At 34.8% G+C, this 18486-nt stretch overlaps 1 protein-coding gene across 3 annotated transcripts in view; it reads right to left on the bottom strand.

Moving 5' to 3' along the window:
• The window catches only part of LOC110030795 (Niemann-Pick C1 protein-like), a gene marked incomplete at its 3' end in the record, with an annotated part of 63560 nt that overhangs the window by 6671 nt on the left and 38403 nt on the right, over positions 1 to 18486 (bottom strand). For 2 of the 3 annotated variants that reach the window (XM_020733718.1, XM_020733727.1), the window contains 6 exon segments: positions 2140 to 2268; positions 6395 to 6478; positions 6571 to 6684; positions 16053 to 16160; positions 16232 to 16327; positions 16596 to 16664. In XM_020733718.1, the coding sequence (XP_020589377.1) occupies positions 2140 to 2268; positions 6395 to 6478; positions 6571 to 6684; positions 16053 to 16160; positions 16232 to 16327; positions 16596 to 16664 (600 nt within the window). 3 annotated transcript variants of the gene reach the window in all.

Here is an 18486-nt window from a genome sequence, read left to right as displayed (position 1 = left end):
GGTGGGGTGAATACATAAAAATATATAATCAAAAAAGTTTGTGGAAAGCCTAAAGATGAGGATAAGTAATTTCAAATTTAAATTTTTGACATTCTAGTCTCTTCCTTATACCAAATGATTTACACATTTTTATCAAAAATCTTAAGGAATTTATAAATTCATGAAAAATTAAGGGAAACTTTAGTGTAATAAGAATTAAGAGCTCAATCACTTTTAGTGAGGAAGAATGAAATCATAGTCCTACCAATATAAATAAGAAAGAATTCTTATGTTTAAATAGAAGAAAAATCATGGGTATAAGATTGTATTATTCAAAGAAATCCTAACCCAAAAATGGAGATCATGTAACCTCAACAAATTTTTCACATCATATCGATTAATAAGACCAAGAACTGCATGACAGAAAGGTACTTTATTTCCTTCAAAATCTGAGCAAAGTAAAGGGAGTACTTGATGGCAAGTAATGGGTAAAGTTTGGCGGATTGACACACGTCAATCTCCTCTCTCTCTGGCATGCTCCTCCATCTAAATTCACTATTTGTTTAATCTTCTGATTTTAATAAAACTTTACATTAATTAATTAAGTGTACCCTCACACATAAATATAATTGTTTATCTAACAATATATTAACTTAAATATTTCACAAACCTTTTATATAAAAGCTTCAGCCTCTGCCCTAAGTCAAGCGCAAAGCTCGCCCATCTTCCTCCTTTCAATCTTGGCTCAACCGCGTGAGCTCCTCATCCTCTGCTACGCAAGCACAGTGTTGAGGGTCACACCTCCTCCCTTCCTCCTCGACTTCGACTCAACCCAAAGCATGTTGCCTCCGCCTCCTTCCTTCTCATGGTTCAATCCAGGGCAGCGTACGACACTGTTGCCTCCTCATCCTCTGCAATCGAGCGCGGCACGAATCTGGTAAGGCACGAAACCCCTTTCCTTCTTCCTGTTCAAATCTTTTCTTCCTCCTCTTCTTCCTCAGCCGACCCGGTTCTTCTCCTTCGAACTCGGCAAACTCAACGCATGTCGAGGCTCTACTCCCTTCCTGCTATTTGTTCGTGGCTTGATGTTGTAGAGCACCCACAATGACCTTCTCTTCTTCTAATTCCTCTTGCAAGAAGAGAACGGAGGTTACCATCTTCCTCCTTCGCTTCTTTCACAAGTATCGTGCCGAGCCGCCTGACTCCTTTCACTTCGATTGGCTAAGGCTTTAAAGTTCTCCTCTCTCACTATCTCTCTCAGTCGTTCTCACTAGATATGGTTGAATGATGAGTAGTTACCATCTAATCCCCACCAAAAGGTGTCTTTCCTAACAGACTTTTTTTTTATTTTAATTTTTTTTTATAGAATTTTTTACACAAATGAGCTTTTAGCAAGGTCCGATCACCACGGTAAGTGGGGAATACATTAAGTCATTTAAATTTAATGTGCATCCAAAAGTGAGAACGATCTGCGTTGTTATTTAACTGTTGCTAAAACTTTCTCAGTTATCATTCATTGTGAAGAAGCTTTGCATGGACAATAGTATAATAGCGCATCATAACGTCCGTGAGCATGTTAGTAAAGTGATACATAAAATTAGTTTGGCTGCACAAAGCATCATCATGACTTTAAATGGGCAGATTAATATGAGAAGAAATCCTTTTTCTAACAAATTCAACATAAACAAAAATTTCAAAAAGCTCGTCTAATAAAAAGGATCTTAATGGAATTAATACAAAAGGAATCACCCAATGCATGGAGGTCCACCAATGTGGGCCTAAGGAGGGTTGATGCACTTAACATTACATGATCAAGATTTGTGGAAAGGATGTTTTCATGGCTCGGACTCATACCTCTAGATCACAGTGGAGGCAATCTAACATCTAATATAAACTAGAATAATTCGAACTTTAATGTGAAAATAATAGAGGACAAGATTGGAGCAATAATGAACTTTCCAGTTGCCCCCTCAAAGGTCACAGATTTTAATCTGGAAACAGCTTTTCTACCATGCAAGATACAGGTTGCATGCAAATTCCTTGAATAAAAAGCAAGTAGAATTATTTTCATATTACAAGAACTGCAGATATTTAAAACCTCTACAGAATCGAAAATAAAAACAGGCCCTTATGTATAATTTATCAATAGTATAAACTTACTGCTAACACAAGAAATGGAATGACTTCCATTATTATTAGGGTAGACTTCACTCCAATAGCACTGTAGAATCCAATTGATCCCAGAACTGAGAGCATAACAACCAAAACTCCTGACAGACCAAGCAATACCTGAAATAATATTATTTCTATAGAATCATTAATCAGGTTTGAATTTTGAAATTGAAATATTATATTAAAAGACTGAGAGAATGCAACTACATAATAAGCTGCACTAATCATATAATGGGCAAAAGAATCAGTTTAAAGTGAACTGATAAATTAAAAATACAAAAAAAGTAAAACACGCATAAAGGTAGTTTGTAAAATGGAGTTACTAGAAAATGAACCAGCACTGTAGTTTCAGTTGGATTGGCATTGTGACCCACAAACAGAGTGACCGAGACCAAGGTTGAAGAGGTTTTGAGAGTGCAAGGAAAAAAAAAAAAAAGGAGAGAGCAAGAGATGAGAACCAAGAGATGAGAACAAAGAGTGGGAGGTAGGATTAGAGGGTAAAGAGATAAAGAATGAGGCAAGAAGAGTAAGGAAATAGAGAGAGGCCACACACAGAGGGCAAGATGTGGCTAAGTAAAGAACCGAAAGAAGGATTTCATGTTTGAGAATTTATTTTCTTCCTTATTTGAATCAAGATAAGCCTAAAATAAATTATTTTGATTTCCTTCTATGAACTTGGTTGAAAACGCAGCGTATAGTTGTTAAATGACTTATGAAATATTGGTTAGGGTTTTATGAGGAAGAGCAAGAGCAGAGCTCATGAAGGAAGACGGGTGGAAGTATAAATAAGGAAAATAATTTTCATTCAATGAAATCCAACAGAAAAATATTAAACACCTAATTCTATTTAAAGCTTTATGCATGGCTATGTTTATGCATAAAATTGAGATCAAATATTTTTACAAGTTTAAATAAACATTAAAAAAGATTGTGATGATATGATTATATTTTGTTCTAAGAAAGATATTTTGCTTTACATGAATAAAGATTTGAAGAAAAAGATGCAAATAATGTAAATAAATGTATTTAGTTAGATATTCAAAAATACATGTACTGTGATTATAAAAACAAAGACCATATATAAATATTATTCTAAAGAAATTTTTAAGAGAATAGCTAGATTGGTAGGTGACGCAGGGCTCGACTCTCCATGCAGGAGGCTGCCTGGTTTGGTGCAGGCTGACAAGTTTAGCCAGCTGTAATCAAGAGTCGACCAGCCCTTGTCTTTGAGCTAGGGTTGCCACCAAAGTGAGGGAAGGTCCCTTTAGTTATCTACTAGTATTTATATGTCACATTCTCTGATTTAGGGTTAGTTTTTCGCTTTTTGCTGTGTTTTCTATTAGAACAGCCACGGTGTCCCTAATTTTTCCTCTTCCATTTGACATTCATCAACCAGGCCAACCTTGCTCAGTTATCACACCACAGCAGCCCTCATCCCAACTATTGCCATCCTACAGCCACAACCACCCTACCGCACCTCCATCCCGCATAGCAGTTAACACCACACCTCTTGGGATGGTACCCTAGTCCCATATGTGTTGTGTATGTGTTGTTCTTTCCCCTATTTCACTTGATTGTTTGCAATTCTTTATTTTATTTTTAGCAATAATAATTTTTTGTTGTTGTTCGGGTTATCTCCAATATAAATTGATACCAGAGCTAGCCTAACTCTAATCCTATCCAAGGGATTTCTAGCATTCATCCCTACCCAAGCGACCTCCGACCAATTTTTTCTACGCTACCCTCAATTACCTCTGCCAATTCCCAAACCCTAGCCATGCCATCAAAGAGACACGTGTTGAAACATACCAGGGAAGAGATCTAATGAGAGATCTGTCGACTCTAGCGGAGACATGCAGAGACTGATGACGAGACAAGGGGAGAAAGTACCCTCATTCGTGATAGAGAAAGTCAGAGAGAATAAAGAGGCAAAAATTGGAACCCCTTGCTTAGAGAGAACTTCAAGCCTCGGCGTTTCACAATTCAGTATCTAATCAGGCTGAGAGAGGAGGTAGTAAATGGAGGACACAAAGATTTCGAAATAGGGTGGACCTATCGGAACCCCATAAAGGTGTGGATCCCGACGATTTCATGAAATGGTTGCAATTAGTTGAGAAGACTTTCGAGTACAAAAAAATGTCAGAAGATAAAGCTAGCAACAATCAAGTTGAGCGCCTCCTTATGGTGGAAAAAATTGCATAGGAGAAGAAAAAGAGAGGACAATGACAAGGTTACCAGGTGGGATAAGATGAAGGAAGTGCAAAGAAAATACCCACCACCTCACTACTATTAGGATATGTTTCTAAGACTCCACCACTTGTAGCAAATGAGTTCATAGTACAGTTTGACCAGCTATAGATGAAATGTGAGTTGCTCGAACTAGACGAACATTCCCCAGGCCGATATCTTGGAGGATTGAAGCGCGCTATCAGCAAGCAATTGCAACCCTATTGGTCACTAGGGGATGTCCAGACCTTAGTGTTGAAGGTGGAGAGAACAAAAACTGAGCAGACAACCACTATTGTTCAAACAGCCACCCGCAATGGGGGACATCAGCAAGAGCATGCCTCAGAAAGTTGACAAGGCGGTTATGATAAGAATAGAACCACTCAGAGTGAGAAGAAGCCTGAAGGCAGCACGCCCATTACAATCGCATCCCAAAAGTGCTTCAGATGCCATGGATTTAGGCACATCACATCCAGTTTCCAGATGAGTCGAGTTGCGTACCGAATAAGGTGCAGTGGAGGAGGTTAGCGACAAAGAGCCAATTAAAGAATACGATGAGGTGCACCATCTTTCCACCGGATGAAGATGAGATGCTCGTGGTTTAACGGGTCCTACGGAATGAGGATACAAGGGAACTGCAATGGCCGCTCCAGAACATTTTCTACACTTCTTGCACTGTCAAAGAAAAAGATATGTAGTCACATCATCAATGGAGGGAGCAAAAACGTGGCGTCTATGCAAAAGGTGGAGAAATTGAACTTCATGACTCAAAGGTATACCCGACCATATGCTATGACATGTTGAAGGAGAACAGGATCAACATTGACAAGAGGTGCCTAGCAAAGTTTTCGATTGGAAACTAGTTGCAGGATCAAGTGTGGTGTGAAGTGGTAACTATTGATACCTGTAAAAATGAGTAATATATGAGGAAATATTTATAGAAAACACGGGCAACTTGAAATAAAGTTTAATTGTTTTAATTTATTTCCAATTCAATAGTGGCTCTTTCAATTATTTTTGTAATGATTAATCACAACGAAAAAAAATGAGGTGAAAATTTTTAGTTTTAATATTCGACCGTCTATTTCTGTCTTGGAAATTTCAAGACCTTGGGCAAAGTTGTGACATCTTTAAAAAAAATACATAATATTTTTTTCTCTCAATGGAAAATTAATTAATTAAAATAAAAGACATTAACTTTCGCATTCTTGTCTATTTAAATTTCTTCTTACAAATTTTATGGCATTATCTTATTATTTGTTAGCATATTTTCCTCTGGAAAAAACAATTTTATGTATTTTTAATAATTTAATCATTATTATTATATTTATTTATTATATTATTTATTTATTTAAAAATTTGTCGACCATGAAAATAGTGCTAGTTCCACTCTTGTTGCCTTCCTAGTTATTTTGATAAGATGAGCGATATTTGAGAGCTTTCAATTGCGAGATCCATCTTGAATTGGTTTAATGCAATATCACAACCATTATGTGTCATCCTCATCGCGTTCAATAGATTTTAGTTTTGGAATGGACGTAGATGTCAGAAAGTTGAATTTTAATTTGGAATGAACAATGTTACATAGTTTAGCGGACCTTCAAAACTTTGAAAGATATTGTTCGATTATTTATAATACGACACAAAAAACAAATAAATAAATAAACTATCATCAGATCGTATGTCGATTTCGGACCGAGTCATAATGTGCATTTCTTAAATTTTAATTTTCATCATTAAAAGATAGCGCACTGATGAAATGTTAGATAACTGTTTTCGATCATAATGATGTTCAATAAATAATCTGTTATTTTCTAGTATTGGATGTTTGATAAAAAACAGTATGTGATGGTACAAAAGAACAGTCTTGGAAGAAACATTCACAAAGCTGAAAGGTAATAGATACAAAATTTTAAGATTAAGGATATCATATAAAGATGAGTACCCATTAAGATATTAAAAAAAAAACAATAGTAAACAATGCATAACACAAGCATAAAGTGACGGAAAGAAATACCTTAGATGTAACTAAAAAGGAAGGCCACTGCGGAGAATCCCCCAGCGCAAATGATATGTAAGCAAACATTACAAGATAACTGATCTGGAACACGAAGGAACAACCAGAAGTAAAAAAGCGAAAATTAAAGAAGCAGGCAAAGAAAAAGCTTAGGTTGTTTAAAAATAGATACTAACCAATATGGTTACCACATCAGCAGAACTTTCTCTTTCTAGCTCATCTTGGACAGAGCTTTCAGATGAAAAAGAAAGCGTGAGATTTTGTGTTTGTACCATAGGCACCAGCTCTTCCTGCCAAAGAAGACTAAGAGATCTTTTGAGGAGAGTAGATGTTCATAAAAGAATTTAAACACAAACCATACAAAAATTTGCCCTTGATTTGTGTGCTAATAATATTGTTCAACAATCAAAGAAGAATGCACATATCACTAGAAAAATGAATCGATTAAATTTTTTTATAAATTATTTGCATACCATCTTGATTAAATAAAAAAAATCTTAGTTAGAATAAAAAAAAGACAAGTTGTACCTTTCATTTTTATTGTCATCTCTCATCCCACAAATAGATCTATCATACGTTTTGGGCTATCAATGTTATACTAGGAACCAGTTTGGCCCAAACTAAACAGAAATGATCCAGTTTGGAACGGGCCTCATGGTTGTGCCCCTGGCCCTGAATTTTATATCAAGAGTAGAATACCAAGAAGTTTCAAGAGAAGAAAGCCGCTCAGCCGGCAAGCATGCAAGAGGAGTTTCAAGGAGCACGTAGAGAAACATGGAAGCGAAAGGAGAATCCAGGCAATCCTTCATCTTCATCTTCACTCTTCCCTTTGAAGGAGGGAGTTCAACCGAACTGCCCTCGATCCATACTCTCTCGGGCGACGGGAGCCAAGGACGATCCAAGCGGGCAGAATGCGAGCTCCGTCATCACAAGCTTGTTCGAGCTTCTTCGCCGTTCCTGGTGATTAAGGCTTAGTTGAAGAAGGGAGATCGACCGAGCTGCCCTTGATCCATCCTCTCACGAGCGACAGGAGCCAAGGACGATCCATGCGGGCGGAACGCGAGCTTCGTCATCTCGAGCTTTTCTTCGTTCCACGCCCCACCGCCCTCACCACGATGGCGGTGCGGGTGCTGGCTCTGGGGACTCCATGGCGTTTTTGGTAGGGTTTGTGATTTGCGGCTATGGAGAGAACGTTTGCTGATGTACTGGCTGGTGGTATTGAACATGAGGTTTCTAAAACCATGCTCTTTCCTCAAGTTTTCCATGACTCGCTTTGTGTTGGAGGTGAGAACAACTCCATCAGGAAGGCGGGGAAAAAAAGTGGTAAACACGCCATTTTTATATTTGAGAATGAAAGTGCTATTCTTGCTTCATACTATCGGTTGGCACTTGTGGGAAACTTTCCTTATGGGCATCTGAAACTAGAGCTCATAAGAAAAGAATTTGACTTGATAAATTTAGCAGGGAGTTGGAAAATTGGTCTCTTGGATGGAAGACAGATTTTGATTCGATAGATTTTGATTCAATTAACTAAGGGTGAAGACTACACAAGACTGTTTACGAGAAGGATAGTGCGGATTGAACATATAGCCATGAAGACACTTAAATGGCCTGTGGATTTCGATCCACAGATCGAGCCCCTGTAGTGTCGGTTTGGATTTGATTCCCTGGTTTAAATTTTCATTTATTTAATTGTGAGGTATTTTTTTCTATTGTAGCAATCTTTGAGAGGCCTCTAAAAACGGACTCTACCACTTTTAATTTTTCTAGACCTTCTGCAGCCAGGACTTTAATTGAAAGAGACATTACAAAAGTTGCTCCGGAGGAGGTTTGGATTGGATCTGTGCACAAAGGTTATTGGCAAAAAATGGTAATTGAACAACAACCTTTAAATTGTACCAATTGAAGAATGTTTGGTCATTCTTGTGAACAATGCTATCACTTGCATCCAGAACTCAAAAATTTACATACTTATTGTGGAAATGCTCTGATTCCCCCTGTAAGAAATGCCGAGGAGTCAAGTTTGAAAGAGGATGTTGCACTGGCTACAATTGTTGAAAATGGCAATTTAGTTGGTGAGGTAGAGAATTTGGGAGTGGTTGTTGGGAGTGGTGCAGTTTGTTTGGGGGTTCCTGAGGTAGAGCTTTTGGAGGGATATGTCAGAATCCCTAGTGGAGAGGATTTGGGAGTGGAGACTCATAAAGATCAGAATGATATGGTAAATAATACTGCTCTTGTTATTGATAACAGTAATGGACAATTTGGGAATCAATTCACACACATGGAGATGAGGGATAAGTAATAGAGCAGGTTGATCAATTCAAATCTGAAGTGGCTGACTTAGAAACCAGGAGAGCTAAGGTTAATGTGGCAGGTTTAGAGTTGTGGATATACATTCTCCCACAGAGGAGAATTTGGAAGTTGCGAGAAATTTATTAGAGGAATGGATAGTTGAGAAATACAGAAGGAAGAGGATGGGTAGATTGGAGCTCAGAAATTTGGAGAAAGGTAATATAGTGCACCATGTTTCATCTTATTCTGATGGGTAACAAAATGACACTCTTGCTAGGATGACTACGAGTCTCCATTCTCATTATGATTAATATGCTCATATGGAAGATCAAGGGGTGGCTGACCTCAACTCCCTTGATAGACTAAAACATTTGGTCATAACTAATAAAATTTGGATTTCTGTCATATTTGAACCTTTGTTGAGCATTAACAAACAAAGAATCACGAGGAGATTTAGCATATACAATTTTGCTTCCAACAATGCTAATAAGATTTGGTTATTCACTAGAAAGGAATTAACCATCAATATTGTCATTGATGATCCTCAATATTTGCACTTCTTCTTTGATATTAATGTTTGTAAAGGCTGGGCTACCATTGTATACACAATTTGCATTTACCAGTTAAGGCTCGATTTATGGGTAAAGTTGAACATCTTGAGAAAAAAATATATGGAAAGGGCATTGATTTGTTAGTTTAAGCTTTTAGGAGTTTAGTTTAGTGATTTGGAGTTGAATGTGGAATTTATTTTAATTTTATACATTTTTTTAGAAATAACACCGAGAATGAAGAGGAGTAATGGGAAGGCTCCATTCAATTCAAACAAGTTTGTCAGTTCGAGAGCTCAAGATCGATACAGTGATGCACTGCAATTGAGAAAATTGATTCCTAAGCGGTGTTTTAAAAGTCTGGGAGGAGTTGTTGAAGATTTGATTGTTCGCCGCCAGCGGGAGCGGTTTTGTTATTTTTCTACTGTCGCAGTGATTTCTATTGTGCGGGAGTTCTATGTGAATCTCCCTAAAGTTGAGGAAGAAGGAGCCATGGTGAGGAGGAAGACAGTGCATTTTTCCCCTGAGGTAATTAATCATTTTTATCAATTGCCCCCAAGTACTTTGTGTTTTTATTCGAACTATTGTCATACGGAGGAGTTAGACAAAATTATTTCATCTTTGACTGCCGGGAGAGGGTTATGGGAGATGATAAATGAAAGAAGAGTAAACTTTTCTGCTTCAAAGTTAGATGTCATTGCAAAGGCATGACATTATTTTATTTCTGCTCGTCTGTTGCCTACAAATCATTAGAGTGAAGTGACTCAAGATCGAGCAACCTTGAACTATTGCATTCTGCAGTTCAAGCCTATTGATATTGGAGCTTTGATTCATGGAGTTATTACTAGTTCTGTCGTTGCTGCTACCACTGCAGGTTTGGGATTCACATCTTTGATTTTTTCTTTATGCGAGCAGACTAGAGTTAGATTTGACAGCTGGGAGGAGATCTTATAGTTGCTAAAGCCCATTACTAGTGTGAATGTAAAATCCTATTCACATCATTCTATTTTTGGCTGGAAGGGTGGATTCTCTAGTAGTTTTGTTGTTTCGACGTCACGAGCTTCTACTTCACAGGGTCAGACTTTTGGATCTGATTCTCAATCATAGCTAATGGAAAGGATATTGAATAATGTTATTTATATCAATGAAAATGTATTGAACTTAGAACGTATTGCGAAGCATATGAATGGGTATATGAAGAGACAGTGATTATGAGGGTGAATTCAACTTAGCTATGGAAAACCTTATGAGGTAACTGGTATGTTGTATATCCTCAGTACCATAGATATCCACCATACGAGCCTGTAACTGTTTGGCGTAGTGACGATAGTGATGCCAAGGATGAGGAAGAGTAGCTTAAAGGATGAGGATGATTAGCTTGTATCTATCGTTTTGTTTAATTTTTAATTGGTTTGTTGTTGTGAACTGTTGGTAGTGCAATTGTTTTGCACATTTTGTTGTGTTTTTAGTTGTTATTGTTGAGACTGCTAGTTTTTGTTATGTTGTGTTTTATATCGTACACCTATTGTGATGTATTTGTGTTTTGTGAGTAATTATGTTTGTGTGGTATTAATTGTGTTAATTGTGTTGTTTAAAGTATTTACTTAGTCTGTGCTGAACTTAATTCTGGGATCTTATGAATGTTTAGAATCTAGCTAACTTTTTACTTAAAAGCTGCATGTTTAAAAATATTCAATTTACTACAAGTTATTTTTCTTTATGTTGCAGTCATGTAAGTTTGTTAGTGTGTATGTTTGTTTTTATGTAATAATTCACTGCATAGAAGTCTGGAGAATCTCTATATGTTAAAAAAATTAAAATTTGATCAATTAAAATTATACTCTTATTTTTTATTTTTTGTACTTGCATATTTAAGATATGAAAATTCCTGCAAGCATGTTATTTTTAGTTTTCATTCCTGTCTATATTTATATGATGCTAAAATGTTTTATTTTCATTAAAAAAATTTAAGTTTGGGGGAGGAATGAAAAATTTTCTAAAGAACTTAAAAATTTATTTGTTATCAATTGTGCTTCAATTAAATTTGATTTTAATTTGAAGAAAAATGATCATGTATATGAATTATATTAAAGAAGTAAAATTTTGAATATAGAAATGAGTAAGAAAATTTAATTAAAATTTATAGTAATAAATAAAAACTTAAAGTTAAAAATTTTTAGCATGAAAAATGCTAAATAAAGTGTAACTATTTTTAGTAGAAAAAATTATATTTTTAAAAAATTTAGAAGATTTAGATTTTAAATTTCAAACCTTAAATTTATTTTATTGAAAGTAATTTTCAAAACTATTATTATGTTTTTAAGTGAAAGAAAAATATCAATTATGTTTTAAGAAAGGAAGAATGAGATTCAAAATCATTAAAAGTCTATCCCGATATAGTCATCCTTATTTGAGAAGAAGAAAAAAAAAATTGAAAAATTGAAAAATGGAGGAAAAACTTGAGGATTAGTGTCTAATCAAAAATTGGTTCCACATCTGATCTTTTTAAAGTATAAGACTTGAGAAACTTTTAAGTTTAAGGATATAATATAGTAAGTAAAATTATGCTCAATAAAAATTTTTAAGTAGAGATGATCAAATGCCTACACTCTATATTTGGAGAATCTACAATACTTCTGAATTAGATAGAAACTCATATTTTCATATTTCTTAACATTAAAAACTTCTAAACTATAAGTTGGTTTTATTTACTAATATTTTTTCTAAATTGGACTACTATATTTCTACATCAAAATTTCAGTAACTCCTAAAGAAACTCATATACATCATCTACTTATATCGATTTTTAAAGATTGAAGGGTCACTTGAGAACAATTAATATCTTAAGTTGGGAGATTTTAATATACCTAAAATATATAGTATTTTTATACACGTTTTTATACCTGTTTTTAATATATTGCGCTTTAATGAAATCTATTTATGTGTTTTTCTTTCAGGTACGATCAAAATGATGAAAAATACTAAACAGAGTGAAAAAAGATCAAATTTGAAGAAAGAGTGAAGAAATGTACAAAAATGAACTAAGGCGCCTAAGCGCCCAGGACTGGCGCCTACGCGGCTGGCGCCTATGCGCCAGGTACCCCGCGCCTAATCGTCAGAAATAGTATTAGACTTTAATGTTGGAAGAAGTTGTGATGATTTGAAACATTGCACTTCATTTACTTCTTGATTTGACCAATTAATATGTTAATATCTGTTGTGAGAACATGTAAGATCCGAGATGGCATTGTCTTAGTCAACAAATAGTTAGAATCACATATTGATTTCATGAATGAGAATGTAGTTCATGGGGTTGAGTATAAATAAATAAGAAAATAAACTTTTTTAAGAGTGTAGACTTAGTGGACTTTAAAGTGACAGACTAAAGCCCCCAATTTGATTTATAGTTTTAGGTTTTGATACGAGATGTCAGCCCCCAAGGTGGAGGAAGAAGAGGGAACTCTAGAGTGAGTTAACATCTTCCCTACCTAACCGGTCTTCAAGACTATTCAAACTATAGATTAGTTAATGTTATTTATAGCATCTCTAGTAAGGGTAACAAATATAATTACTCATCTTTGACGCAACACGTTTAGCATACATCCACAACAGAAGTTTCATACTTATTACTGATTCATGATAAAGAAAAAAATATTTTATTTATAATGCATTCATCTTACAAATATTTAGTTAACTTAAATTAGTTGCTTACTTTATTTTACATAAAACAAAAATTATAAAAAGAATCAAAATTTTCATTCCTAAATATTTTGCGAAGTATATTTTTTGTCATCTAAACTTTCTAGTTTTCTAAAGTGCATATTGTTATTCTCCCTACGGGTTCGATATTCGGGGCTTAATCAAAAAGTCTTATATTATTTGATAATAATATATATACATGCGTAGTATCCCACATTTAATATTATAATTGTATTCTTATTTATTTCATAGTGGAAAACTTACCTAGTTTTTGCTTTGGATCAAGTTTTTTACTTCGTTGTAAATTAATTATAACTACTAAGAAAATTAAACATATAATCACAAACATCGCATCTTACAAATATGCTGAAGAATCGGGATCACTCTCCTACTTAGTATTGTTATTACAAACAAACCTTCCTTCTCCCTTTTCGTTTTCACAATAGGTGGTTGAATCATAATGATTATGCTGACTGTGTGAAAAGAAACTGGAATACAGGTGTGAGGGCAACCCTTGGGAAAGACTCTGGAAACTTCATAAGAACTTGGCTGCTAGTTTAAAGCAATGGAACTGCAATACTTTTAAGGATTTTAATCAACAAATAAAGAAGGCTGAAGAAGAGGCTCTTAAAATGGAGAATTTGGATATATGCAATGACAATTACTCTGCGGAACTAGTTGATGCTTATAAGAAGTTAAATAAAGCTATTAAATGTTAGGATGATTATCTAAAGAAAAAGGCTAGTTAACTACACTTCTTCGAGAATGATAGGAACACTGGCTACTTTTTTGCAAGTATTAAAAATAAATGAAGAATCAACACTATTTTAAAAATTCAAGATAATAATGGTAGTTGGTTGATAGATCAGGAAGAGATTATTAAAAATGGGATTGACTATTTCAAGCTCCTTTTTTCTAAGGTGAACTTTGATGTAGTGTTGGATGTTGACATTACCTGGGAAGTTAAACTACTAACCTCATCTTTATAGCTTGTTGATAAACCTTTTGTGGTTGAAATACGGAAGGCTGTTAAAAACAGTGATGGGAACAGTGTTGCTGGCCCTGATGGATTTTCTTTTGATTTCTATAGAAATGTTTGGAAGGTGGTAAAAGAGATGTCGTTGATGTTGTTCCATGCTGCTATGGGGGCCCTCCTATGTGCAAATACTTTGCAACCTCCTCCATTGTATTAGTAATGATAAAGCAAAATGAGAACACTTTAGACCGATTTGCTTAAGCTCTGTAATGTCAAAGATCATAAGCAAGATCATGGTGGAAAGGCTAAAGCAACATCTCCCTATCCTAATCTATCCAAATCAATCAGCTTTCATCCAGGGAAAAGGTATGACATATAATATTTTATTTGTACAAGAATAAATATGTGAACTTGACTATAAATGTAGAGGAAATCTTATTATCAAACTGGACTTAAGGAAAGTTTATTACACTATTAGCTGGGATTATATACATGAGGTCATTAAATTCAAGTGTTTCAATTCAAGGTTTTGCAATTTTATCAAAGGTTAGTTGGAGGGCACCTATTATCAGGTGCTCCTTGATGGGCAAGCACATGTCTTTTTCACTTCATGTAGAGGCATAAAACAGGGGAATCTTCTCTCACCTACTATCTTTATTCTTGCATTTAATTGTTTTTCTAGATTAATTAATTCCCTACAGATTCAACATCCCCATACTCGGTACAAAAATAAGACTAGAATGGGATTTAGTCAATTGGTCTATGCTGATGATGTGATTACTTTCACTAATGCTTCCAAATTCTCTGTCAAAAAAAAAATATCATACGCTTCTATCATTTCAGGAAGCTTCAGGCATGAACTTTAATATTGAGAAATGCCATCTTAATTTTGGGAAACATGTGAGTAGCAATATGAAGGCATGGGCACATGATTATACTGGCTTCACCATTGTTGATCTCCCCTTAAAATACTTAGGGGTTAATTTATTCAAAGGGAGAAGAAAACAGATGCAATTTCATGTTGTGGTGGATAAAATCAAAAGAAAAATTGGAGATTGGACCAATTTCTTTTTATCCTTTGGGGGCAGGATTACTTTATTGAAAAGTGTGTTAACCTCTATTCTCTTATATATTTTGCAGGTGTTAAGGATCAAATCTGGCACACAGCTAATACTTCAAAGGCTTTTTAATAAATTTTTATGGTCTGGGAATCATAATTTGAGCCTGCTGGGAGGTGCTATGTAAGCCTTTAAATGTAGGTGGGTTGGAATTTAAACAAATAAAGCATATAGGTCAATTCTATTCTTCTGTGGATAAAATTTAGAGAAACTGAATCTCTATGGACTAAATACATGCAAAGCAAATATTGTAGAAATCTTCATACATTGGAGGTTCATTCCCAGATTGGTGATTCCAAAACTTGGAAAAGCATGTCGAAAATCAGAAATACTGTTGAGGACTTTATTCAGTGGAAACTTGGGAATGGTAGCTTACCCTTTTGGCATGATAAATGGCAGAAAGGATCTATCTCCTTGCTTTACACATGATAAATGTACAATTATTGGGTCAGTGGCTCGCTACGAGATAACTCCTAAAAACAACAACAGAAAAGCCACCAAGCTTCCAAACACCCAACAGACAAAGACCCAGCGGATAAGAAATTTTGGCAAAACCTCCCCTAGGCTTCAAAATTACAGATCTTATCACATAGCTTCGGTTTGCCCGAATATGGAGTCATAATTAAAACTTTTCAATTTTTTAATTTCCTTATGTCCTACGAAACAATGGGCATCAAATGTTGATTTTATGTATTGTAGTTTAATTTCTGTTCAAAGTTGCATTAGATGCATTTCCCTTGTTTCCTGAACTCATTATATTGTACCACTTTTGTATGGTTTAGAAAATAACAAGAATTACTCTTTCCTCCTCTACTGGTTTCTATTTTCACAATCAAATCAATATTTGAGGAAAAACTAATTTCACTAAATTGATATGCCAATTGAAATGCCTGGCGATCATATAGGTGTACCAAAACATGACAAAGAATTTGATATATTAGAAATTAAAATAGACAATGAAAGATCAAATACAAAAGAAAGAAAATTATTCAAAACATTTAAGAGAGTGAGAATGAAAAGTAAACCTTGACTAACTGAATGAAAGCCCTCTCCCAAGCCACAGCCTTCCCATTTTCATTGCCTGCATCACCAACCTCATTGTTGACAGGATATGTAATAATGAAAGCTGATGCCTGGCCAGCAAATAGTGTCAGATGACAAACAAGCATTATATTCATTCTTGTAAAAGTAGAAGAGCATTTACATCAGAATAGTTGCTTCCGGAAAATCCTCCTAACACTGTGCCTGGATCAAGCGGTGCATGGAAAGAACTTCTGCAAGTTTCTTCTGAAGAATAATGCTGAGAATTTCAACCAGAAGGCAGCATACCTCAGAGAAAATTATATTTAAAGATACAAAAAATGGAGATTAAATTATGCACACCACAGAACTTTGAAATAATTTTCGACCTAAAAACATTCTGCACCCGAGAGTAGATTGATAATATGGGAGAAGTGTCATGCAGATAGTTAATGCAGTAATATTTTGGTAGATGATTTCAATATGATTATAGTGCAAAAAAAAAAAAAATCACAGACATAATATCCACAAAAACCAGGAAAACTCACCTCAAAACAATATACAGCATGTTGTACACCACCATAATCATCATATCTCTTTTGATCCATTTTGAAATACTGAGAAAAAAAATATTTATATAATCATGTGAATGATGCAGAAGTTTTTGAAGGGAAAAAAAAACACACATGCGTCAACATGCATGCATGAAGTGAGATTCCATCATGCTAATCAAACAAATATTTTCGCAATCCAGACCGTTACACAAAAAAATTTCTAAGCATTACCACGAGCCTAATCCAATGCTAAAGTTTAAAATGTAGAAAAAATGAAATTAAATAAACCACCTCAACAGGTGTGATCAAGATATTAACCATTCTAGGAGCTGGGCCCGCACTTTGGTCAACTTATCCTTGAAGAGAAATAAAGTCCATATCCTCCTTGAATATCTTAAACTACCAGACGAAGTGCTTCGGCAGCTAAATTGAAGCGTCTAGAAAACTTTTAGTAGCTAACAAACTTACAGATTACGAAAATGAATGTCGCTAGCGTTTTTACTAATGTGTCCCTTCTTTGGGGGTGCAATTATGTTGGACTTGTTGGTTCTAAATTGCTAAATGGTGTGACTATGATCAATAGATTTTGATAGCCTCAAGGTTAGGAGGATTATTATTTCAGCCCATTTCTATGCCTTATTTGTTGATCAATCGTTCTCATAAGTCATTTATCCTTCGTCTCTATTCCTAAATGTTTACATAACTTCCATGCACAAATTTATGCTTTGCTTTTACATATGCAACTATTAACGCTAATAGTATCACAACCGGCCCAGGATTTAGAATTAACTAAGACGGAAACAAACGGTCAGAATATGAAATTAAAGATATGTTTGGGCAGTTGCAGTTGTTTGAAGAAGTTGTTGTAAAGTTGCAACAGAAAAAAAAATTATTTTCAAAAAGTTGTGGTAGCTATTACAAATTTATTTTATTTTCAAAATATCATACTGCAATTTTCTGGCAGTCACAACACTTTAATTGGTCAAGTTGAAAAAAAAAGCTTTCTACCACAAACTTTTAAAAAATGGCAAGAGAGCAGTTCCCCAAACAGAACTGTGGTGGCGGCCTGAAAAGCAATGCTGACAGAAAAATGTCGCAAAAAAACCCTAAGTCTTCTATTATTCTATTTCATCACTCATAATTTAAATATCCACATATTAATTGAAAGAGTCGCTAAATGAAGCAATCAAATTGATCAAATAAAAAGTTATCTTTCAGGTTGTTGTCCTTTCGTTTTATAAACATTATCTCCTCTAGCATTCATCTTATTCAAAAGTTTAAGCTGAAAAAAAATATTATAACAATATAATGAGTTATCTGAGATAACCAGTGGAGTAATCACAATTTTAATGTTTATGTTGGTTTCTCCTAATATATGCTGGAAAATCATATAATAATTTATAGCATATACTCATAAAAGTTTGCTCGTGGAAGAAATCTAGAGTTTTTACATGCAATTTCTTTTACTTTATTTTGCAAGATTTGATCTCTTAAACTTTAATATAATTCATACTCTTAGCTTTCAAATTTGTGTTATAAGCACCCTCAAAACATAACGTAGCGCACTCATGACCGATATTATTTTATCGGCACAGTGATTCGTGATTTAAATTACACAATTGTCGAAGGTGAAAGGATGTCTATTAGCCCCAAGTCAATATTCTCCCCTCGGCATGACGGTTAAAGATCTAAACAACACAATTGTATGGGGTGGTGGAATAACATCTACGCGTGTTAGTAAATTAGTGCTCATGTCTATACCAAAAGGATGTTAACTCTTCCACTTAGCATGCATATACAAACATATATAAACTATTTCTATGTTCATAACATATATTCTTTTTTATCATACAATTGCATTCATCTACTAATGAATAAATGTACT

The sequence above is a fragment of the Phalaenopsis equestris genome, unplaced genomic scaffold (genome assembly GCF_001263595.1).
Source record: "Phalaenopsis equestris unplaced genomic scaffold, ASM126359v1 Scaffold000002, whole genome shotgun sequence".
Taxonomy (NCBI): Eukaryota; Viridiplantae; Streptophyta; class Magnoliopsida; order Asparagales; family Orchidaceae; genus Phalaenopsis; species Phalaenopsis equestris.
This window is presented reverse-complemented; position numbering and strand designations above follow the sequence as displayed.